We start from the raw sequence: 25,906 nt of genomic DNA on the forward strand, positions 1-25,906 counted from the left end.
TGAAGAGGGAGACACTGGCGAGAAAAGTCTGACCATTTCTCACCCAATACTTCTGAAACAAGGGTGGAACTGTATATTCCAGAGTGCTCCAGTTACAGGCTCTTGCTTATTCTCAATTAGATAAGGATCTTTTCCTTTCTCAGCTGATTTTTCTGCCTGTTGTGCTCTTTACTAACCAGGAACACCTCCTTGGGTCCCAAGAGCAGCTACTGTCAACACAGGTGGTTACTGTTAAATCTGCCTTTCCCATAGATAAAAAATAAATTAAATGACAATAAATAAAATCACCAAGGATATCTAAAGGTCTCTCCTCATCATCACCTTAAAATATCATATTAAAGTCTTTAGAAGCCAAAGTGACTTCTTAATTTTGTAAAGTTTAAAATGCGTATTGTGTGAAATTTTCTATTTCCTGCAAAACTTTCCTCACAATCAAAGCTGGTTTTCCTCTTCCAGTATGTACTCTCACTCTTCTGTTTTGATCACCAAAAAAATACATTAAAACTTACAAGATGTTCAAAATGAAAGAAATTAAGAAAAGGACAACTGAATACATGAAAAAAAAAATCATTCATGGGTTTTGTTTGATTTAGGTTACAACAGAAAATAGTAGACATGTGGAGAAGTCAGAAGATTATCTGCATTCATTGATTACTGAATACTGATTACTGGTTCTACTGAATATTTTGGCAGGAGCTTTGCCAGTAAGGTCATTTACAAGCCAGTTAGAAGAGAGAGCTAGAACCACAATTGTGAGGCTGTTCCACATTGCTGTGTTCAAGATCTCCCACTTACAACAATAAAAAGAGTACTTATGTAAAATCAGAGAATGGTTTGGATTGGAAGGGACCTTAACTGGTCTCATTCCATGGGCAGGGACATCTTCCACTCCAAGCCCCACCCAACCTGGCCTTGGATACTTTCAGGGATGGGGCAGCCACAACTTCCCTGAGCAGCCTGTATCAGGACCTCTCCACCCTCACAGGGAAGAATTCTTTCCCAATATCCCATCTAAACCTGCCCTCTGGCAGTGGGAAACAATGTCCCTTTGTCCTGGAAGTCCAGGTGCTCAAAGTGAGGGTCCCACCTCCCTCAAACTGTTGGTCACACTTCTTTTGAAGACCATTTCTTGGAATTGTCCCTTTGTCCTGGAACTCCAAGTGCTCAAAGTGGGGCACCACCCTCAAACTGTTGGTCACACTTCTTTTGAAAACCATTTCTTGGTTTTGTGTTTTTCAAAAAAAACCTAATTTTAAGTTAGTTATTTAAAGAACCTCTTTCTGACACCACCTAATGACTGTGATGTGGCCAAGTCTTTTAATTAGGCAACAACATATTCAGGTCTCTGGGATAAAAATTAAACCTCATCCACAGCAGTGAGGTCCAAAAGTGGACAAAGTGGTGTTTTAAGATCACAAGAGGTCCATCAAATGCATAGAAGATTCAAAGCCAGCAAAGGGTCCTGCATAACTGGGAGGTGAAATCAAGGCTCAGGAAATGGGACTAACTCCGGGATAGGTTTTGGGTGGGAACAGGCTCCAGCTGCTGATAAGGACCACCACAAGCCTGCAAGGTGGCTTTTTTAGATTTCCCTCCTCTGTGCAGCATTTATGTGCAAAAACACACGAAGAAACCCAAATACCAATCCCAACCCAAGCCCCTCCACGTCGCGCTCTCAGTGCTTACTCTAGAGAGACCGTGGAAATAAAAATGATCCCTCCCATGGCAAAAAGCAGCGACGTAAACCATTCCTGGGAGGCATCCAGACACTATCCTGATCCTGTAGTATGTAGAACAAAATAGCTTATCATTCAGATTACTCGCTTGGACAAAGCTGGAGAGCTTCAAGGACAAGGGAGTTACCCAGGATCAACGCCATAAATGTTATTATATATGAAACAGCTGCAAGATAAATTCTTTCATATTACACATAGGTGCAGTTGTACATTCAGCTGTCTCACTGGTGGAACACTGTAGGTCTTATGCAGCTTTCTCTATTTGTAAAATACTCTTACTTGTGTAGGATTGAGTAACCCCTTACAGCTGCGGTGCATTGAAACAAAAAACGGTATCACACCACATCTGTGGCAAGAGCCCAGCCACAGAACTCCAGAAATTCCTCATATGAAACCTTCCTAAAAGTGAACTTTGTGAACAGGGTAAAATTATGACTAAAGAAACCAAAAATTTCCTGTTAGTTAAATGAACGGTGCTATTAAGAGAACAAAGCAGCTTCATCGATTTATAAATATGCTGCTCGCGACCTTTTTTGTGCTTTTCACCTCTCTTCTAGATTTCCTCTTCTTTTTTGAATTATCTGAGAGAAACCTCCCAAAACCTCTTCAAGGCAATAGTGTACAACCACAGGACTTTGTGCTAATGAACCCCCAGAATTAAAAATCCAGAGGTCAAGAGCACATCTTCCATGGAGTCTGGGCTGAATTTCAAATTAAAAGGCTGTTTGACTTAGAGATTGAGTAAAACAGGGAGAAGAATAAGACCCAGTTGAAAAGTTTACTAAAAGTAGGAAATGCGGAATATTGGAAAAAAAATCTGCAAATTAACCTAGTTACTGGTGTTTCAAACACCATATCAACACTGACTGAAAAGCAGCCCATTAAGTTATTTTCTTTTTTGATAACTCACATCAAAACACACCTACCCAATATCAAACTAAGTCAAAAAAAGGCAAGAGGAGAACAACAAAGTGACACAGGCGCTGTTTCTGTTCCAGTTGCTGACTGACAACACTGCCATCCCTTAACATGGTTTTATTTAGTTATTACAACCATCTCTCTGTAAATGACACTTAGGATTATTTAAGATTATGTTGTAATCCTTTTAATCCTCAGTGCTTTAAATTTCAGGCTAAACACCAAAGAGCAAACTAGCACTTAGCAGAAATATTTAAAGCATGTGATTTAAACATAAATCTTCTTTTATTCAGCACTCCTCCGATGAAGACCTAGTGCATCACATCACTCAGCCAGCAAGAACAAACAGCACCGTGTCTCACTGAAAACTGCTGCCTTACCCCACACCATGGGAAGCTGTTTCTAACCAGGTCTTTTCCTTGGTGCCAGCTACACCATCAATAAGATAAATGAAAGGAAACCAGGAGGTTATAGTCTATGAGATGTGCATATTTCCAGTTACTGTTGAGGGAAAAAAAATACCCCTACATAATGTGTTCATCAAGAACAGAAATAGATTGCATGCACAAATTGGATAGTGTGAGACAGATCAGACTTATCCTGTTAAAAAGGGAGTAGCTCAATTAAAATGAGAGGAGTAACACTGCTGAAAACATGATCAAGACCAGAAACCCAAATCTTCCTGCCTGAATATCATTCACTTGCAGTTCCCTTTTTTTTTCTCCCTGCATCGATCACATTTCCAATTAGTTTTTCTTTATGATACTCCTATGCTCCATCTTCTTGCTGCTATCCATTTACTGTCATCTGCTTAGATTTTAAATCCAAGATTTCCTTCTTTTTCTTCAACCCAAAATTTCAATAGTCTTTTCCCATTTATGATCTATAATTCATGAACTCAAATTGAGTACCCTGACTAAATCAAACTCAGAATTCTGCACCTACTCCTCATGTAATACATTAGCACAAAGCAACCACTGAATGAGAAAAGAAGGTTTTATTAGAAGGTAATGAAACAAAACACCAATTATGTTTTGTTGGGCTTTGAAGATATAATTATACTTATTTCTGATCATTTCAGAGTTAAGCAGCTAATGTATTTAATCAAATAGCAATGCAATGCATCTATATTTAGATTGCAAAAAAAAAAAAAAAAAGAAAAAAGAAAGAAAGCATTAAAGGAAGCCACCCATGATGTTTTCATTTGAACAAACCTATGAATAAGTAGACACACACTATCAATTTTATTCCCACCCACGGGGAATAAGTAGATCAGAAGTGTTTCCTGAAATATTCAGCTCCCAGGTACAAACTGACCTCTCTGCTTTCGAACTGGCCTTGGATTCCCTCCAGACTATCTCACAAATCCTCACTCCCTCTCCAGTCCCCTTCCCACTCTATCTGCTCATGTAGCACCAGTCTTGTTCAGTCCCTTCCTTTCCCAAAATGTCACCACTACTGGTGCCAAAGCCTTCTCCTCTTTCGCTCTTACCATCTGGCACAATCTTCTTGTAGCTCTCTGTCTAAACAATGCTCCATCCCTCTTCAAAATGTGTCTTAACATATGTCCTTCCTCCCATGCTTTTACTTCTTAATGTCTCTCCCACTCACTTATTGGCTTGATGAAGACACATTTTAATGGGTTCAAACAGTAGTGCATGAGTTTCCTTTCTCACATTATTCTGATTCAGTTACACCTCACACAAACAGAAGTGAGAAGAAAATGCATTGCAGAGCCTTCATAGCACCAGTTTGGTAAATCAATAACAGAGCTTCGTTTGTCTTTACTTTGGAAATGTATTAGCTCAAATGAATCACTGCCCCGAAACGCGTTTCCAAACAGGAATTTTGCTTATTGCAAAATGAGAAATAAACCCTAGAAGCTCAGAAGACCTGTCAGTGTGCTCAGGGGGTTACAGGAGTGAAGGCTAAGGTTATACTTAATCACATTCCAAGTGAAAAAGCTGAAGATTGACAGCAAAAACCAAAATATTTATTCTAAAAATACCTAGGAAATGACAAAGCCCCAAGTGTTGTCTCAAGACAACCTGAAAGATGTGGGGGGTATAGAAGCATAAGTCTCGCTGTCTCAGAAAAGAGGAACATTTCTAAATATTGCATGTGCTTTAGAAAGATGTCTAGAAAAATAAACCTTGAAAAAACCTCTGTAACACCCAGTTGACCCAAAGAGATTTCTTTTTAAGGAGCCATGTAGAGGCCCTTAGGGGTTTTTTTTATGTGTAGTGGTTTTTTTTTTTCCTTCCATCCCAGACCCAGACACAGTTGGTTCCTCCAGCATGTTTCATTGGTCATGATGCCAAAGGACTCTCTGGTAACTAACAGGATCTTGACCCTGACATGTTCCCTTCTGCATCTCTCCCCACTTTATTGTTTGTATTGTTAAACATTTTAAATGTTAGAACTCTGGGAAACAACTTGGCTCATAGAGAATAATATTTTGATGTGGCTTGATGCAACATTTAGTGAAAAAGACAACAAATCCTTTCTACTGATATTCATGGGAGCTGGATTATGTCCAAAACCTGAAGATGTTGCAATAAACTATTTTAGCCCCTAGATCCTGGAATGTTAACCTTGCAGTAATGCTTTTCCCCTCCTTTCATCTTCTTGGGCCTTGATCCTCCCTTTCAATTCAATGGGATTTGGACGAAGGAATTAAATAATATTATTTTCCATCAATGAAGAATAGTCCTGTGAGAAATACATGTCCCTCTCTGTTGGGCCTGACAGAGGCAAGCTTTTAAAATCCTCCCCTCCCCTTGCAGGAGTGAACCTGGGTCATCACTGTCTGAGGACCCTGAGCAGCAATAAAAATAAACAGAGAAACCGCACTGCGCTGGAGCCGTGCTTGTATAAGCAGTTTGAAGAAGTTGTGTTTATGGAAGTCCTCTAGGTCAAGATTCTAGGCCTGAACCCAAAGCAATTACCTACTAAGTTTTAAAAACAAATTGAATATAGAGCATTAATCAATAAATCAACAGGTTCTCAAGTGTTTAGGAGACACAGTCATCAGAAATCCTTCTCTTAGAAAAATAGTAAACCGATGCTGGATAAAGTGTTACACTCCTTTACTGGTAAGAAAAATGCTGCATTAAATCAGGATCTAGTTATTAAAACCAAGGAAATAAAGCCTACCTCTTCACAGAGTTCAGACTTAAATGAGCAATGGAATGCTTTGCCTCTTACCTGAAAGACATTCTTTCTGCTGGATTTCTCTGAGGTCCACTCAATGCGAGCACCACACAAATCCACACACTCAGGTTTATATCCCGGCTTCTGGAAAGGAAAAAAAAAAAATCGACATGAATATGGCCTGACATCTCACAAATGGGGACAGTTATCAGATAAAACAAGAATAGATCAAGTTAAAGTGACAGGTTGTTGTAGAACAGCTGCTGATATTACTGAAAAGAGCTCATTATATACCCTGGTATTGTTAAATAACCACTCTTGGGGTGTCTGTGTTCAGAAACAAGGTTCTTATATTAGAACATAATCTTTAAAACAATTAAATGGTTTAAAAAACAGTCTGGTGTAACATATAGTAGATCAAAACACAAATGCAGACACATGGACCAGCTATTTTCAATGCTTACTTTGCCAAACCTCTTGAAGAGTCATTGAGTTTAAAGGAAAAAATTTTGTGGGTTTTCCAAATGCAAATTTAAACTGATGCAACTGGAAAGGACAGAAATTGGACAAGAACACACATCGTATCTCTAATTCAAGCTATCTCCTTTCTCCAAACAAATTATCATTTCTTGCTCCTAAAAAAAGAAGAAAAGGCTTCGAGGGCATGTGTGACACCCAGAAAGAGCTCAGCACAAGGGCTGATACTTCTCAGTGTCAGTCCACGCATCCTGGAGTGACACAGCTCTGCCTCCCCTGCTCCTCCGTATGGATGCAAGGAATTCAAAGAGCAGATTTGTTTGCCTGTATCATTTACGTTGCTGGGAGTTGGTGTAAAGCACAATAATCCTCATTTGCCATCGAAGCTTCTTCTCCAGGGACTCTGCCTGTGCAGCAGTTCTGGCAAACCCGTGTAGTTCAGTGTAGGCTTTGTAGATTGGGTTGCTGCACATTCTACTCAACAGTAAAAATACTACTGTTAAAGTAAAAAGCACCACTAACTGCCTTTTGGGTAGGTGATGGAGTGATATCCACATAATTTAATTCATCAGCTTGATGCAACTGTTTTCTCTGCTGCTCTTAAGCCATAGTTACCCTAAAAATGTCATTAGTGATACAGAAAACAGACTTTATAGATTTAAGAGTGGCCTGTCCAGCACCAGCCACAGATTCAGCTTTCCAAAAACTACTCACTGAATTTCTCTGATGTTGTTATTAAAGGCTAAAATATGTGTGTTCTCTGGGATGCCTTTGAGATGGGAGGAAGAGAACCTATTTAGGTTAAAAGAAGCAAAGAGATCCTGGTCAAGTGATTTGCAGGCGTAGTGTCTGGAAGTTTTCAGTACTGGGATTGTAATTATATTCTCCATTTGCCAAACCATAAAACCACAATGGTTAAGCTCCACTGAAACTGACAGTCCTGTGTGCCTTTGTTCCTTTCTTCTTATTATTATTAATTTTTTTAATAGAAGAAATATACTCTTCAAAACAGAAGGATGTTCTTGTGGTTAAACCACTGGAAGAAAAGAACTTGGATTTCTTTTTCCCCACCTTTGCCTCAAATTTCCTGCCTGGCCTCTGACAAGAGCTTAGTCTTCCCAATTTTTTAATAGCAGATCAAAACTGCAGCATTGAGACTTAATTTTGCAAAAAAATGTTGGGAAATTTAGTCAGCTAATATTTGCATGGCAAAAATTACGAAGTTGGGAAAAAAAAACAAAGCACTGATATATAAATGCAAATGAATATTCAAACCGTGGAGGAAATGAATGAGTTCTCAATATTCCAACACTTTTATAAATAGGGCTATGAGGCTTAGATCACCTCCAGGACTCCATGCAATGCCCAGATCTGCACCACACAGGCAGATCTGCAACTCATCAGGAACACACAAGACAGTCTTCTCAAAGTGGGCAATCTTGCTTTCTTTGAAAAAAAAAGATTACCCACATGGATAGTTTGAGTTGGAAAATACTTTCACAAAGAGGGGCAGCTGTATTCCACCAGCAGAAAGAGTTGTGAAATTTTGGAAACACATTATGAGATTAAAAGAAGAGATTAACATGCAGACAAAGAAACAAAAAATAGTTTTTTGATAGTGAACATTACTGGGCTACAGAATATTTTCCTCAGGAAAACTGGAACACTGAAGGGAGAAAAAACAATGAAAAGTCTAGAGAGGTGTTGCAGGAAGATGGAATAGTGAACTTAGTAGTATCCCTAATTTCTATTATTGTACAAAAATATATGCAACAGCAAAAGCTGGACCCTTCTGTGCACCCAGTGAACACACAGTGTAATTTTGCTGCTGTGGCAGTACTCTGGAGTTTGTTTACAGCTCTGATTTTGTAATAAGCAGAAGAAAAGTACAAGCATGTGCATGTCCCTCTCCAGAAACGATGGGATGCAGGATTGTGGTGTGGGGAAGATGAACAGGCTTCTGCTATGTGTAATAATTATTTGGGTCAGTCTCTTTCTCTGGGGAAAATAAATATGAATTGAGCAACCTGGTCTAGTGGAAGGTTTCCCTCCCCACAGCAGGGGAGTGGAACAAAATGATCTTTAAGGTCCCTTCCAACCCAAACTCTATGATTCTATGAAAACTTATCCTTTGGAGAATGTATCAGTTTTGACCACAATGTGTCTAAGAACTCATCAGTATGGCATAAAATGTGAAGCTTCTGATGAAAACTTCATGCTAAATCATTCACAGAATTCACAGAATGACCAGGTTGGAAGAGACCCTCAAGATCATCCAGACCAACCCAGCCCCAACACCTCAACTGAGCCCTGGCCCCCAGTGCCACATCCAGGCTTTGTTAAACACCCCCAGGCATGGTGACAGCACCACCTCCCTGGGCAGCCATTCCAGAACTTTATCACTCTTTCTATGAAAACCTTTTTCCTAGTATCCAACCTGTATTTCCCTTGATGCAGCCTGAGTCTGTGTCCTCTGGTTGTGTCAGTGCTGCCTGGAGAAAGAGCCCAGCCCCAGCTGAGCACAGGCACCTTTCAGGAATTGTAGAGAGTGGTAAGGTCACCCCTGAGTCCCCTTTTCCTCAGGCTGAGCACCCCCAGCTCCCTTTTCAGAGCCACTGAGCCTGAAACTGCCCATCATTCTTCTGCTGCACACCTGGAGAGCACCCACTGAAATCCATCAGAACTCCGGAAAATGTACAAGGAAATTCATTTTGGCCTAAACATTTCCCTGTTGCAGAGTTGGCTTCCCAGGTTATGCAACACCCAGAGACTCTGGGAGAGAGCAAGTTAAGGTGACTGGGAAGCCTGAGCTCTCATGTCCTTGCTTTGTGCTCTGCAGTCAGAGCAATTATGTTATATCAATGTTGTTGCAGGGGGTTATGCTGTAAATTGATACAAGTGTCTGCTAAGATGAAATCTTCCTAAACATGAATATGGATTTCAGCAGCATTTTCACTCACTAAATTACTTTGCAGATGGGCTAATAACCTGAGGTTAAAATAACCTCTGTTGAATAAACTATCTGAGGGAATAAACTGACTACATTTTCTTGGTCAGAAAGACCAATTGATGATAGAATTAAATGCTGGTAAGGAAGAATGGAGCTGTGATTCATTTAGATCACAGTGTCCTTAATTTAAAATAAAGAGCTAGTCAAATTCATAAGAATCGTTAAAAAAACAAACAAACAACGAAAAAAAAAGTGTACTAAAGCCAGGACCACCGAAAAAAAAAAAAAAAAATCAAGGCAGCAGCAAAAGTTAATGATTTAGCTACATGGGATGCAAACTTGCATTTTCAGTAGTATTTGTAAACAATCTCATTTTCTGAATCTCTCCTCTGTGTGCTTTAATTGCTGTGCTCTATTACTTCCAATAACTCCAGATTTTGTCACCAACTTCACCAGAATGCAAAGCAATGGATCCCAGTCCTCTCTCTCCATGCAAAGCAAGAGCAAAGTTGCCACAGTGAGTCCTGCACTTAAAGTCATACACAGGAACAGCAAAACCTTTTAGATATTGCCAGTTCTTTGATTAAAACATTAGTAAAGATTTAGACAAATAGAGTTTTAGATCACCTCTAAATGCTATTTAGTCCCACTGTCATGAAAAGAGGTATTAGATGTGCTCTCATTTCCCTCTCTCCTGCTGCCTTTGTTGTGTGAGGTATCATTCCTCTTTTAATGATGCTGTCTTAGTCCAAAATTTTGCTCAAAGTACAGTATTTAATAATTAATAATTAATGAATTAATATCTTTAGAATACAAAGGAACTTTAATCTTCTTGCTAAGTCACATCATTTTCCTGCTAACAATAAAAATGCTTTGTTATAATTCACACTATTGTGGATGAACATAGCTTCTCTTACATTATTTAATTAATGGTGGAGCTCCCCCTTTTCCAAAGTAAACAAAAACTGGAAAAATAAAATAAAATCAGTAAACAAATGGCTTCTAATGAATCTTTTTTCTTTTTTTTTTTTGTATTAGTCCCTTTCCAGTATTAAAATTATATCTGGTTAAGTGGCTTACAAAGGAAATAAGTACTGCATTTACTTTATCAGATGAGATAAGCATGGCAGTTTAGCTTTTTTTGACATGCAAAATTTGAGTTTAGGAAATTGAGTTATAAGATTATGAACACTGACAGCTCTTGTTGTTTTCAAGCTTTACCCAATTTGTTTATTTACTGTTGCATTTAAGTTTTATGCAACAGACAGAAAATATAACTTCAACAGATTTTTCTCAGCTAGTGAACATTGATTTCACAGCCCCAATGTTTAAATCTAGCATGGAATAAACCAAAAAAATATATTTTTTTGCCCTCCCCATAATGAGAAAAATACAAGTTCAATATGTCTGTTTTCTTCCTAACACAGGAGATTTTATCTCACTGATGAAATGAGCACTGGTGGTGACTGAGGCTTCAGGGAAAGGGACTGACCTCTCAGAAGGTCCCGTTTCATAACCCACCACCAATTTTTGGTTAAACTGTTTGAGATCTGGGCCAAAAACCCCATTCTCCAAGCAGTCTAGTTTCATATCCAAATCTCTAAAGAGCTAATAGGGATTTTAACCCTGTTGAGGAGTCTCAGAGGAAAATCAAGCCTCCTGTGTGTTAAATTACCACCAGTTCATTTATTTCCTGAAATTTGGGTAATGACTTGCAAAGGGAGGGAAGAGGTAGCAGATAGAGATGTAAGTCACTTAGAAAAATGTCTAAGGTGAACTTAGAACTATTCTTATAATTTACTTTTTCTTAATAACATAAAAATCAACTTCAAGAAAAACAGGTGAAACTGAAATAAATAATAATTCAAGCTTTTCTATTTTCATGGCTGCAGAGAAGTTGTATGTTCCAGCTGGACTAGCACAAACAAAAGCAGAAAGTGTCAGATTTGACCCTTTATTTATTTGTATTGTTTCATATCTTAGTTCTGGGGTTCTTTTTCTACAAAGCTCAAAAAATGTAAGGCATGAAAAGGTGCTCTTCAAGGCTGATTTTATGACAGGTGGCATTGATAGATCTAGGATTTATAGAAGAATGGTTTGCATCACCTGCCACAGGGAAAAATAACTTATTGTTTGTGACTCCTGCCAAAGAGAGCACCTTTGCAGCCACCCATCAAGCCAATGAGATTTGGCAGGTTCGATCAGGCCTTGAGAGCCTTTCACAACAGGGCTTTGTCAAACCTGTCCCTTCACTGCCCACAGTGTCACAGAGCCACCAAATTTCCCTTCTGCTGCCCACGCTGAGGTTTGGCTGTGCCCAGCACCGAGGGGACCGCTCACACAGCAGAGCTGTCACTTGTCCCCACACGGAGATTGGTGGCCTTTCCTTGGGGCACAATAAAAAGGTACTGCAAATTTCACTTTGTAGTAACTACAGGCTACAGAAATTGCATTAGCTGCATTAGATGGAGTCGTAGAAATATTCAGGAAGGTTAGCGGGATATGGTGGATGTCACATTTATACTGCGATAAAAAATCACTTTGCTAACTTATAATGTTTTCTGCTTTGGTAACACCCTATATTAAGGTGCCGCTTATAAATAATTTATTATTATTTATTAATGTATAAACCACTTTATAGCATGGTAGATAACAACTTAAATTCATGTATTAAAGATGCACATGCATGGTTTAATACAATTTACGCCTCACAATATCCTTTGCAACAGATTCTCATCGCATCATCTGTTCAGCATTTATTACTAATGCATTTTATAACATACTTTATAATACATTATTTGAGGAAGTAGCTGCATTTAGTGATCATTTTCATAAATAAGAATAAAGCATTTATAAGTGGCACCTTAATTTAAAGTGTTACCTCACATTACTGGGTAGTCACTCACCATTTGTCTCACTTTGCAATTACTCTCAAAATGCACCTCTTAATAAAGGACACGCTGTGTCCTATTTCTTCACATACACTACATCTGATTAAGAGTCTATCAAGACATTTTCCTTCAGCTGCTTTCAAACCTTTGAAGTTGCCAGCTCAGTCTAAATTTGTCTTCTGTAAACGCCAAACTTTTTTATATTGAAATAACAGTTGCCAGGAGACTGGGGATATCGGATGGTTGATTGCCTACCAGGTTGGCCATCGCCGGCTGCTTGGACTCTTTGTAGAATTCCATTTTCCGAGCAGTAAGAACAATCCAGGAGGTGGACCAATTTTTCCTTGCAGGAGGTAAAAGACATTTCATTTGTAAACTTGGCTTTTAATTATTAAAACATAATACATATTAATATATATACATATATATCAGAAACAAAAATGGTCTAGTCAACATTGTCAACAAACTTCCATCAACATTGATGGAATTGCACCACCCTAATCATGCCCAAAATGTAACCTATCAAAACTTGAAGGGCTTCTTTCTCCTCATTCACATTTTGAAGCCCATTTGTGTTTCTTTTTTGCCATGGTGTCAAATGAAAACAGTGGGATTATTCACACATGCTCAAAGTTCACAAGAAGAGGACTCTGAAATAGCTGGTGCCCTTCTGGTACCTAATACTTAAAATAAAACTGAGAAGGAAAAATGTTGATCTGACTACAGAGAGCTCATTAACAGGTCTATTTTGAAAGGTCCCAAATGCTGTCTCCTTTCCCTAAATTAAAAGTTTACACAAGTGTAAGGAAGATAAGAACAAGATCTGAGCAAGGTTTGAGTAACCATTAAATATCAGGAGTTCACGACACAGCCCTAGAGAGCTGACAAACTGCTGGGGCTAGGGAGAAGTAAAAATACACATGGACATGTGAAAGAATGACCCCTGATAGGGAAAAACATAATATTCAACTCAGAGGAAAATGCTATTATATATGTTATCTATAACAGGTTTCAAACCACTACATAACCATAAATCTGATCTGATAAAAAGATATTATTAGATCAACAGCTCAAGTTTAACTTTTGAATTTAGGGGTCATAACATCTGATATTTACAGGAAAACTCATAAACCCACTATTGACCTGCTTCACATGGTGAATAGGAGTTGTCTATTGCTATGCACCACTTCAGATCTTCATTATTTTTCTGTGTTTTTTCTTTCCATTTAAAAGAGGTGTTGTAGGTGCACAAAGGTTTAAGTGGTCAAGTGTGCTATGTGCAGATTTAAACAAACTTTCCTATGAGTTGGATAGGCTGGATGAATATGGATTACCAAGGAACTCAATGGTAATATATTCTGGAATACATCCTAAATCCAGTACCAATTTATACCAAATCACCCCAGTTATGGATAGAATGGGGCATCCAAAGCTTCTCTGGGCAACCTGTGCCAGGGCCTCACCTCCCTCACAGGCAAGAATTTCTTCCTAATATCCCGTCTGACCCTGCTCTCTGTCAGTTTGAAGCGATTCCCCCTTTTCCTGTCATTCCAGTCCCTTGTCCAAAGTCCCTCTCCAGTTCCCTTGGATCCCCTTTGGCTCTGTCACACTCCCATGTGATACCTTAATTTCTTGCCACCATCTGCTATTTTTGCTTTTAGAAGATATCCTTCCTTCGCCACTACCTGCAAGAAAGGAGAAAGGAAGGTCATAACCATATTATTTCTTGAGCTGAATAAAACCACTTAATACATGCACAGGAGTCTGCATCCAGATTGTCTAGTGTGGGGGATCTTACCACTAATTATCAGTTTAATCACCTTTTTTTTCTGATATGTTCCATTCTTTTGAATATTTGCAAACAATATTCAAACAACACTTAAAGTCAACTACTGCACAAAATTAACCACAATAAAGATCCAATAAAGTTTTATTTTACTTTATTTTGTTCAATTTATTTAGAATGAATTTATGTAAGTGTGGGCAAAGCTTCTAGCTATGAGTAAAAGAGGACTTTAAATGCATTGCAGGTAAATTATGTTAAAATATAATTTTATATATTGTGTTTCATTGCTAGCTGTGAGGGACACAGCACACTACACTGTGCTTGAGTTTTGGTGTATTAGAAGCAAGACCTAGGCTTGATTTTTTATTTTTATTTTTTTAAATTTCAGTTCATGCTCTTACACCTCTCTGAACACCTTCCTTAAGCCAGACCCCCTTGCAGACCCTTGGCTCGTTGATCAGCTGAAATATCCCATTTTTTAGCTGGGATAGGGGTTATTCTTGTCTATATAAATTTATATTTAAAAGTTAAAACCCAAACAAAGCAAGATGACTGTTTTTCAGCCAAACACAACAAACTTCCATCTCATCAGGTCTCATCAATTAAGGATGTCTCAACTGTGTCAGTAATGGGAAAAAGAAACAAAATTGTGATTAAGAGCAAGTCTGGTTTTGCTTTCAAACACTACTGAGCCAGTGCCCGACTTGGATATTAGAAACTCCACACGGTCTTTGTAGTAAATTGCATCACAAGGCAATTTCATAACAATTTCAATAGAATTTTGCTGTCTGCAAAGCCATTAAATAGCAATAAAACATGCTTTAAGAGGCAATATAAGGATTTTTAAATCAAACATGTCTGCTATTTTGACTGTACAAAACAGCATTATTTTAACAGTGTAGTATGTTTCACAATTTCCTCAGATTTTGGCTGTGGTTGATACACAACATGTAAAGACAGATGTACTGTGTAGATATCTGTTTGTACCTGTGGAAAGGCCTGTAGTCCCTTGGACAGTGATTTAAATGACATTTTCAAACGGGTACAGGAGGATCAGCCTGTGCTTTGTCTGTAATTTGTACTTATCTCATGTAAATTCCTGTCATGCATATCATTACCACAGAAAACCCAGAGAGAAAGTGTGCAGGGATTATTGTGTAGAGTTATGTCACTATTTATCTAGTGATGGATGGGTGAACTAGCAGAGCTAAAATAAGGTTTAATCCTCATCTCCACCTACTTCTCCATTTTTTTTCTCCCCTTAGGTTATATTTTCGATATTTTTCTTCCCCTTCTAACCCTTCTTTTTTGTGGTATAAAACTTCTGGTCATTGGCCAGGGCCAGAGATGCCAAACATGGTATGAGAAAAGTTATTCTTTTTAATATTTCTATCCATCTGGAAATAGAAACTGGGAGGAGCATTGGCTAACCATTCAAGTTGTTGATTGCTTCTCTGAATCAGACCCCAAATCTCACATTTTCAAAGTTTACCAACCACTTTCCCAAACTGCTATCTTAACCAATTCAGGACTAAAGGAAAATATTACTTTTCAACATCAGATCTGAATCACCTTTGTTGTCAATCTTGGGAAGTTAAGAACTGGATGTGCTTCCAGATGAAAATGTTGCTGCTCAGCCATATTTTCCTTATAATTGTCTTCAGCTAAGATATCAAATCCACCAACAAATATTGGGTATATAAAATATCCTGACTTAAATTACATAGCTCAAATCCACCATTTGCTATAAATTAAATGGCTCAAAATTGAACAGTAAAAAACTACAAGAGCTGCAGTTAACATGAGCCCTCTCAGTGCTAAGAAAACTCCTTTCACATACATTGCTTTAATTGAATTAGTACAGGTGCCATACTTAAAATTAGCATGGTCTCCTCTAATTGATAACTTGCACAGTTTTCTCTGTAATTAATATAAAGGGCAGGCATGGAATTATGAAAAAAACTACCACAAAGTCAAATAAAAATATATCTAGAATGACCCCAATATTTTTATAATTTTTTGGGGGGTGCTGCACTCTCCTTAACATCTGTTAATATCCCCTTTTCTACGCTACTTTTTTTTCCCCAAGAAAACACTTCTAGGACAGCTCAGGATCAACTTGCAATACTTCTGCAAATGGATGATATTGAATTGAAAATAATTCCAGATATATCCTAATGATACATTCTGTTTCTGTCTCAATAAATATCATCATCTCTTGTTGAGCTGCTGCCCTTCCTGCACCCTTTCAACATGTGGAAGGTTGATAAAATGACCCAAATGCCCTGAAGAATTAGCATAGAAATAGGAAAATGGAATTATTTTGTGGAGTTTGTGTGGATTTGTTTTTAAATTGTTTTTAGAAGAATAGTACAGATGAGAGTACATAGTGTAAATATTTGAGTTTCTAAATAAGAAATAAAAAAAGACTCTCATTGTCATGGGCTAATATTGTTAGAAACTATAAGGAAACATAATTATCACTGTGTCACATACAGGTTTTATAATTTTCTTGAGTAGAATTCAAACCTTCTGAATGTACCTAATCCTGAAAAGTTTGTGTAAGTAACAGTACTGCTGATACCAAACTTTCTTTAATTAATCAATTAATCTGTATTTGCATATTCATTTTATTTTAGCAGAAAAACATCTGTTTCTCATTCCCCCTAGATTCTTCTAATGTCAAGAATTTATTGTTTTTAATTTCATTATAATATTTCTCATACAAATGAATAATAATATTAAAAACACCTTAATAAGGGCAAAGAGAGGACAAAGACTTCATCACATTCCTTTATGCCAAATATTAACACAGATGAAACCTCAGTCAAGTACAACAGAATCAACAGCAAAGTCAAGCCATATAAATGACTTTGCACCTTCTAAAATTATTCTTTTTATTGATTAATCAAAGTCCCTCACATCCCTTAACATCTTGAGGCATCCAAATCCTCACGTATTCATTCTTTAGTAAAACAAGTGCAAAATATACATTATCAATAAATAACCAGAGTGATTTATCAGCTCCACAGAGCAATTCCTTACCGTGGGGTCCTGGGCACTGATGATGTCTGTAAACGTCAAGTTGTGTTGGGAAAGATTTCTTCTGTGACGGTTCAGCTGAAAAAGAAGAAGAAATATTTGCGTTCAGACAGGATTCAAACACATGCAGGTAAAGGTGGACCCACACATTTAATTACAGGGCACACACAGCATGCATTGGGTGGAGGTTTGGGGTTTCTTTCTGGTGTTTCTCTGAGCCCTGGGTATTTAAAATGTACAGCTGATATACTCTGGCATAAAACTCTGGTATAAATGTGTTTCTTTGTGATGTCACATCAGCAAATTTGCCTAAAAATTAATCAGCTGATGACAATAACCTAAAACATGGGTTTGTTGTTTTTTTGGTTTTTTTTTTTCCTCATTAGGAACCTCAAAAATGGTTTAACTGCTTAGGTGCTCTTAAACCCATTTCAAAGAAATAGGAAAACTGCTGATTTTAACTTGAAGGCCACAAAAAGCAAGTCAATGAAGAAACCAGAAAACAATTGGGCACAAGCACAAAAAATCCAGCAAGTTTAAACTGCTTTAAAGGCTGTTTCTTAAAGTCTCCATGATTGAAAGGTTACAGCAATACTGGACTCTGACTCTACAATTGCTCCCAAATACTGAGTCCTTGATTTCCTCCAATTCTACCTCTTCTTTGAGGAAGACAATGTAATCAACTGTGACTTAATTCTGAAAAATTATTGCTTTATACCAGAAACTATTAAAACAAAATAAAAGTTACTTCACAAATCAAGCATTTGGCAGAGCTCAATAGCATTTTACTTCCTTGAAAATCTGCAACAAAGAACAGATCACTCAAAAGCGTGTGCAAGTGTATGTGTGCACATATATATATACACACAGATTACATACATATACACACATAAAACTTTTACTGCTTAAATTCGGTATCAATCAAAAAATATATAATTATGAGCTGAGATCCTGTAAAATTCAGTGATTATTTCCTCTTTTAGCCAAAGCCACAAAGCAAACAACAAAATATAGTCTCAACTAGTTTCCGCTGTATTCATCATAATGCATTCTCTTTTCCCCTATTAAAAGAGAGTTAACCAAAAGTCATAATGTATTCTGTTTATATTCAAGTGTCTGAATATAGAAAATGTTCTTAATTAATCCAGAGGGCCACGCTCAAAAAACAGTTAAACATATTATGATCCCATATTTTTTCTCCACACATTGCTTTCATGTTTATTTGTAAGCACTAAGGTTTTTAAGCCTTGAAATCTATATCCTAGATATTGCTCTACTCTCCTAGTCAGAGCTAATGAGCTTAATGAATTACCAGTTCTAAATTTAATACAAACATTTCAAAGAAAGAGATAAAACATTCTTCACAATTCAAAAGTTTCTCTGACCTATTTATGAAGAATATCACTTAACAATTTCATTAAGGGTGAGTAACAGCTGGTGACATGGCTGTGTCCTAAAGTGTTTTTCTCTCTTAATATTCTGCATCTTAAGCAATCGAGCTTTCATAAGAAATACTTTAGTTAGTGGCAGTCCCTCCTTTGGGGAGAAAAAAAATGTCAGACCACATTTTCTGTATTTTGCAATCTTGTTTTCAGGAGTGTCATGTTCCTGTTTTATTAGCATGTAGGGTAAACAAGAATGATTTGCTGATGCTATTGAGAGAACTTCTAAGATTACAGTCCTTCTATTTAGATTTTGGACGGAGCTTAATATTAATGCAGGCAGAGACATGTATATAAATTCAAAATAAATTAATTCCATTTATCTTTTTCTTTATCTTTACTGTTAGACAACTCTGAAGGTTCTATAGTGCCTGAGACATATAGCTAAACTATTCAGGTCTAGATCACAGGAACTCTTTCTTGCCCAGATCCCCCACATCCTAATTATTCCTTAACACACAACAGAGCGCATTGCCTGGCGATGACTTCTCAAATATATTCTCCACTCATCCAAATTAAATAACAAGGCACACCACCACTCCCCAGTGCCTGCTTTAACATTCAGCTGCTCTCTCCAGGAGCCCCACGTGGCTGTTGGGGGCCCTGTGTGAAACTTTGTGAAGTGTGGAGCACCGAGCTGAGCTCTCGGCCACTCTCTGGTTTGGCGATCAGAGCATTTGCAAAAGAAATGCTCACGTTTGATACTTGGTAAAAAAGAATTTATCCAGAGAATTTATCCTAAATCCATTCACAACAGAATGAAGAAATGAGTAAAAAGTCCTCTTTTTGTAGGCCTAGCAAATTATTGGGGTGGCGCAATTAAAGGACACTAGTCAAGATTTCCCGGAAATATGAAACAACTAAGGAAAATAAAATTCCAGGTGTGGATGGTATTATGTCCTTTAAGAAACCTCTTTGTGTATGCAATGAAGAAACGTTAGGGAAAACTGCATGAAGGCAAGGAAAGAGTAAACCTCTTACACAATTATTTAATTGATACTTTTGCTAGAAAGGTGTTTCTTTTTGGTAGCCCACTAATGTGCAATCTCATGCAAAGAAAGTCTTCAAGCTCCAAAGTCTGAACCTAATTACAATTATACAACCAAAATCCACAATTATGTAAGCCAAGATCCAGCTCTTCTGGAAAAAGACTCCAAATATTTTGTTCACAAGTGGAATTAATGGAAACTTAATAAAGTTCTTACTCTTTTCTACTAGCCTTTTGGTTTAGAAATAGAACTTGAAAGAAAATTAATCAAAACTACTTGCAAAAAAGAAAGAGTATCATCAGAGGAAATATATTCTTTTAGACTGATTTGATAAATTTCCAGCAGGGCTGATGGAAATTTGGTCTCAAATTTATTTTACAAATACCAGTGAATGGGTTAGTTGCATCACTTCCCTTAAGATAAATCCAGCTGAAAGTTAAAATGTTTTCAGTAGAACCTGGGTGACAGCAGTCAAGATGGCCATGTTTCAATATAATCACAATTTTCAATGAAGTACCAAAGTATTCAAAGGGAGGTGTAGGCTCTGTTATTTTCATTCTTTCATTCAGCTTTTAACAGATAGAGCATAAAGGAGAGGGGTTGAGGGTTTTTTTCCTCCATTGCTCCCTTCGATTACCATAATAAACTAAAGAAAAACCTAAATAATATCTGTCACAAGTCCTCTACCTCACCTCCCAGGGTACGATGAAAGGCAGAGATTTACAGGAGAAGCTCGTGAGATCCCTTTTTGGGAAAGGCAGCTTATCAGCAGTTTTCTGATTTGATGAACATTCTTCAGTCAGCAACAATGTCACCTGCAGCACTAAAAATCCACTCTGTGAGAGCTGGCAAGTCTGTGGGCAAGTCTGGTTTTGTTAAATTCAGCCTGAGCTGCCCCCCCCTTCCCTTAGCTAAAGGGGATCCATCTCCTACCAGAGTTATTTCAGCATCTAAGCACTAATCCGTCATCATCCTTCCCACAAAGGCAAAGCCTCCACTCCGTGTGCCTGGTACCCCGGTGTGAAGGGACAACCATCTGACAGCTGCTGTTTGAACAGGGAGGTAAAACACAGCAACCTGATGTTTCATTTAATTTCTCTCTGTGCTCCCGTTTGTTCTTTAAATTCTCCCTCTTTTTTCTGGGGATTCATCATGGCTAAGTCAGCGCTACTCTCTTCACACAGTGTGGCACTGATTTAAAAAGAAACTTGGAGGATCCATTTATTTTTTTTTATTTCCCATTACAGGCATATTTCTAACCTAATTCATCTTGTCTATGAGAAGCAGCAGACTTCTTTTTGATTTCAACCAAACCTAACATAACCAACCAGCATTACTCAAAATGCTGCTCCAGTGCAAAGCACAGACAATTAATTATTTCCTGAAATGTCATTCTGAATTCACTTGTATCCCTAAGTAATTAAGAAAATTGTATGACCTTTCTAGGTGGCTTTCAAGATTGTCAAGTGAGTTATTCACCACAGATTATTTATCCACAAACACCACCTACAAGTAGCCTGGGAAAACTGGTTTTCTCAAACAAGCAGCACCTGGTCCAACAGAGCCCTGCTTTGGATGGGAAACCCTCAACTGGCATCTACCTGCTGTTTTTCTCCATCATTCACAGTATTGCTCTGCCAAGGAGATGGTTCTCATGGAGGGTTTGATAGATTTCTACCAAAACCCCTTCATGCTGTTCATGGTTTGACCTTTCTTTTCAGGGCTCTAACTGTTGTTTTGTTTCATCCTGCCGACACTGCAACCATGTATGAGGAGATTCCTTTATAAATAACCAAAAAAAGAGAGAAATCCCCTACTGTTGAGCCCTACTGCTGCCCGATGGTCTGCTCTGGACCCAATCCAGCAAAGCACTCTGCAGTGGCCTTAAGTGTTTTTCTGGATCAGAGCCAGAACACTCCATTCTTTACAGGATCGAACTTACTGGTGGCAGCTTGAAAGTTTTGCAATAAAAGTACAAACTAGTCACATAAACTTTTGTGGAAACCATTCCCTTAACAGAGAAGGAGGGGTGACACCTGATTTAGTGACGTCTGTGGTCATTTCGTTCCCAGTCACTCCCAAACTGCAGTGACAGCTCATAATCGCTTAGATAACAAAACTTAACAGAAATGTATTGTAGCATTTCTTAATGGCCAAGTGCCTTGAAAGACACCTATGCAATGGCAAGGGCAAGGAGAATCCTGTAACATTTCACTCACTGCCATGCTCAAAGTGACTCCTTGGGCAGTATGGCAAGTCCATCGTTATCTACAGAAATTATCTGGAAACAGCTGAGTTTTGATATGATTTCATGTCAACTGTGAAAGGCACTGAGGAAATCCCACAGGCCTCCCTACTCAGAGATGCCCCTTTGTCATTTTCAAGGGCATTTCATGACACGAAAATTGTGAGAGCCTTCAAAGTGACAGAGGGCAGGTTTAGATTATAGGTCAGGAAGAAATCCTTCCCGCACCCAAGGGTGATGAGGCCCTGGCACTGGGCACCCAGAGAAGTTGTGGCTGCCCCACCCCTGGAAGTGTCCAAGGCCAGGCTGGACAGGACTTGGAGCAACCTGAGGTAGTGGAAGGTGTAAGGAATTTTTGTCCATTATCAAGAAGTAGAGGATGTCAAGAAACAGCATGAATTCTCCCATTATCCCCCACACTGCTGCAGATGCTCCCAGTGCATTCGAGCTGTGCCATTTCTCAGTAAAAGACCCCTTCCAGCCCTGGGGAAAGCTCCATGTCCCAGTGGGCTCCCTGCCCACAGCCACTGGCATTCCTGCCTTGCTCTGGAGCCCTCCTAATACCATCCTCCTGAGGATTACATTAGAACCACAAGGTTTATGGTTTTTTTTTTTTCCCCTTCCTTGTCTCAAAGAGGTTTCTTCAGGAAAAAAAGGTAATGAGACTAAAGATAGTATAATATGATATTAGGTTTCCATGCCTTTTTTGCAAGGCTTGCAGGAGAGAGACACAAAACACAGTTTCAGTCCTGCCCCCACCAGCTCAGATTTGCTCCTCACCCTTCATCCCCAGGCTCCTGAAAACTCATTACCACGCAGGTGACCGAACGCTTTGCTCAGGAATAGGAACTTGCATGGATGGAGCTTTTGTGCGCTGGCTACAGACCAGATAATCTCTCCATGCATCATTTAATAAGAAAACCACTTCACAGTCCTCACAGGCCTACGTTACATATGACATACTCTCAGCAGATTCTGCAGCCTGAAATCGGCGGGGGGAAGAGAAAAAGCAGCAAGCAGGATTGTGCTGCCTTCGCCCTGCGTGCCTCCCTTTGAGCACACTGCCCTCTACACTCAGCTCACTTCTCCAGAGCCTCTGAAAATAATGATAATGGTTTTGCTTCCCTTGACCTCTTGCTCCCTTATAAATCAGAATCCTATAGACCTTTCCCACACTGCGAGGGTCCTCCTTTGTATCCGAGCCTGTGAAGGTGGGTATTTTTTATCAAGGCAATATAACCACGTGGGCGTGCTGCTCCCTGGCTTCAGGACTTGCTGTAGACGAGCACCACGGTGCCTCTGCTGGGGGAGTATCTCCATTTATCTTCATTCATGAAAGAAGAGCAAAATAATTACTCAGATCCTAGTTTAAATTTCAGCTCAGTGTTGAGATGAGCTCATTCTCTGTGATCAGAGAATCATTAATCACGAGTTTGATTACCAAGCAGAGTCTGTTTGAAACTATGTTGCCTTCTTTCCCCAAATTACTGGAGGGGTGTTCTAAATTTGAGGTATCCAGTTTAAGCTAATATTTCAGTCCAAGAATTAGCCTTCCCTAGTACTTTTCTCCATTAATGGCTTGCTGTTTCCCAGGAGCAGATTTTTCCCTGGAGTGGGAGCCCTTTTGTTCCTCTCTAGTCACTCAAATGGCCTTTGAAATTTGTCCAATTGATCCTTGCTTTGAGGGAGTCCCAGCTGATGTAGTTGGCTTCATTTTTAGCATTTTCAGGAGTAGGAGAAGTGCCAAAAGCCTATGTAGAAGAAGAGACAGCTACAAAAGGTCCTTACCACCCATATGTGTTCAAGAAATCCTAGGGCTGCTCTAAATTCAACTGTGGGTCACTCGGATTCGTGTACCTGGGGATCCAACTATCACAAAGGAACCAACAGCTGTGCTGCCTCTAATCCACAGGATTTCCAACTGGAAATCAAACTGGAACCCGGTCTCTAAGCTTCAATGTGCTGTAATTGCATTAAATACAATCCTCATTGATTCCAGCAAAGAACATTAAAAGTGGGACTTCTGATATATTTCTATTTGCCTTTTCTGCTACAGCCTGTAATACGCAACAAAATGCAGCAAGGTACACACTGTGACAGCATTCATCCAGCCATACATAAAAAGATATATTATGAAATCTAATGTATTGATAAGTTTCCTATTCTGATTTTTCTATTCATCACACAGCCATTACTTTCGGTTCACTGTGATATTTTAATATATTTATTTAAACTATTGCAGGTGATTTGGTAAAATTACAGATGAGTAGTGCAGCAATGGTAGATAAAATATAGAGTAAAAACAGCAGGAATAAAAATGCAATAACTATCAGAGCTTCACTGTTCTTTGCCTCTGACATCTACGTCTGCAAAACTGCTCTTTGATGTTATGGCTATAAAAGGTAAAAATCAAAGTTAATACAGACATAGAGTAATGATAGATTATCTTTTCATGTCTCCTCTGGATCTTAGAAAAATAAAGACAATAAATGTGAGAACTCAGCTGTGACAGCAAACTGTGTCAGCAACTCTGACCTGAAATTGTACCCCAGAACTGTAGTCTCAGGGTAAAAGGAAAGCAAAAAAATATCATTAAAACTTACTAAGTAAATGTGCAAAAACATCTACAAGAATTGCCTTTACAAAATCACATCCAGCACATACACTACAATCAAAATGCTCTGAACAGCTCTCTCCTGAAAGGACTGTCTTACAGAAAAGCGTAATTAACATTGATGTCACACTCCTGCAAGTCATCCATTGCTGTTTGCCATATAAATACCCTTGTAGAAAATAATGTTAATATTCCTAGACAAATGCTCAGTCCTCTCTAGCGGACCCCACATTAGCACATCGCTTTATCCTGCCTACCTAATTCCTTCTTTCGGATTTAAACAAGCCAAAAACTCACCTTATGCTACTGCAGAAGCAATTTTTATTTTTGAAGGTTAATCCAACTCAGCAGGATTTAGGGATGGCACTTTTGCTTGGTCGTAGGCATGTTGGCTCAGGCCAGACAGCTGTTTGGACATTCTCCACTGGGAATCTTGCCCTCAACACCCACAGTTGATGCACATACATGGTCTACTGGCTGCCTACTTCCATGCCCATCTGTTCAGATGGCATGGTGCCCACTCACAAGTTCGCTGGATCCTTGCCCTTAGTGTGTAGATGCCAGGCAATGATGGGCTTAGATGGGCAGCCTGCAAAATACTGAAAGTGATCATTTTTTTCCTGTAGGAAGTCCTTCCTCTGCAATAGCACTGAAGCATGGGCACCACATGCTACCCTACACTTAATAACACCTGTGGACATATATGTGCCAGGAATGGAAAGGCAGGGGGGGAACGTGCTTGGGGGGGAAATACAAAGTGGAACGAGACAGAAAATTTGCAAGGATTCCTGTGTAAGAATATATTCTCCATTACCCATGGCAGTGGAGGGACACCCAGGGTAACTGGGAACAAAGTGGCTCAAGCTTCAAAGCAGCACAGCCGTGGCCACACTGGCCAGAGCCCAACCTGGTTAACCCTGATCCCCGCTCCTGATACCCAACTTCCCTCACCGCTACCTTGGGTACTGCACACCACTCACTACACACTCAAAGTGTATAAAAATCAAAACCAAATCCTACCAAAACCAGCGTGATCGAAACCCAGACCTGTCTAAGCTTCAACACACATTCCATATACACCACACAGCACAAAATATTCCATGGGAAGCCATGGCACCACTAAAGGTAGATAGGAAGTAAGTCATTTTAACAAAGGTCCATTTTAACTTGTGTCATTGCCCTTCAGAACAATAACTGAGAAAATCCTACTTGGTAACAAGAGATTATTTCAGATAATTTAGTACATAAAAGTTTCTCTTTTTTTCCCCAAGTCCAAAAATCAACCTTATTGCAGCTATATTAGGACAAAGCAGCAATTTAAATTAAAATATAGTTTTCTTCCCTTGTTCAACGAACAGTAAATCAATATAGAGCAATAATTTTATTGCTTGAAATAAGATACTTAAAAAATTAATACTTTCTTAAACTATTCCAAAAGGATACATTTTATTTACATTTTTATTGAAATTATTTGAACTTTGTGCCTATAAGTCCCAAGGTGTCCAGAGGCCATCCATTCTTTAGTTGTTTTTGGTACATTGTGTGGGGTTCTTTAGAAAAGTCAGAGAGACTCTGTTCTTTCATTAGATGAACTAAACCTTTAGAAGAAGGAGGGAGGGGGAAATCGAAGAGCGCTCAAGCAGAGAGTATTTCTATTGTAGTC

The 25,906-nt window shown here is 38.7% G+C and overlaps 1 protein-coding gene across 2 annotated transcripts in view; it reads right to left on the reverse strand.

Moving 5' to 3' along the window:
• ARHGAP15 (Rho GTPase activating protein 15) overlaps nucleotides 1–25,906 on the reverse strand; it is a 324,980-nt gene that overhangs the window by 258,187 nt on the left and 40,887 nt on the right. For both annotated transcript variants that reach the window (XM_041473491.1, XM_041473492.1), the window contains 4 exons: nucleotides 16,957–17,031; nucleotides 13,749–13,810; nucleotides 12,381–12,468; nucleotides 5,862–5,951 (listed from right to left, as the gene is read on the reverse strand). In XM_041473491.1, the coding sequence (XP_041329425.1) occupies nucleotides 5,862–5,951; nucleotides 12,381–12,468; nucleotides 13,749–13,810; nucleotides 16,957–17,031 (315 nt within the window). The remainder of the gene's footprint in view (nucleotides 1–5,861; nucleotides 5,952–12,380; nucleotides 12,469–13,748; nucleotides 13,811–16,956; nucleotides 17,032–25,906) is intronic.

The sequence above is a fragment of the Pyrgilauda ruficollis genome, unplaced genomic scaffold (assembly GCF_017590135.1).
Source record: "Pyrgilauda ruficollis isolate IOZ18807 unplaced genomic scaffold, ASM1759013v1 scaffold3, whole genome shotgun sequence".
Lineage (NCBI taxonomy): Eukaryota > Metazoa > Chordata > Aves > Passeriformes > Passeridae > Pyrgilauda > Pyrgilauda ruficollis.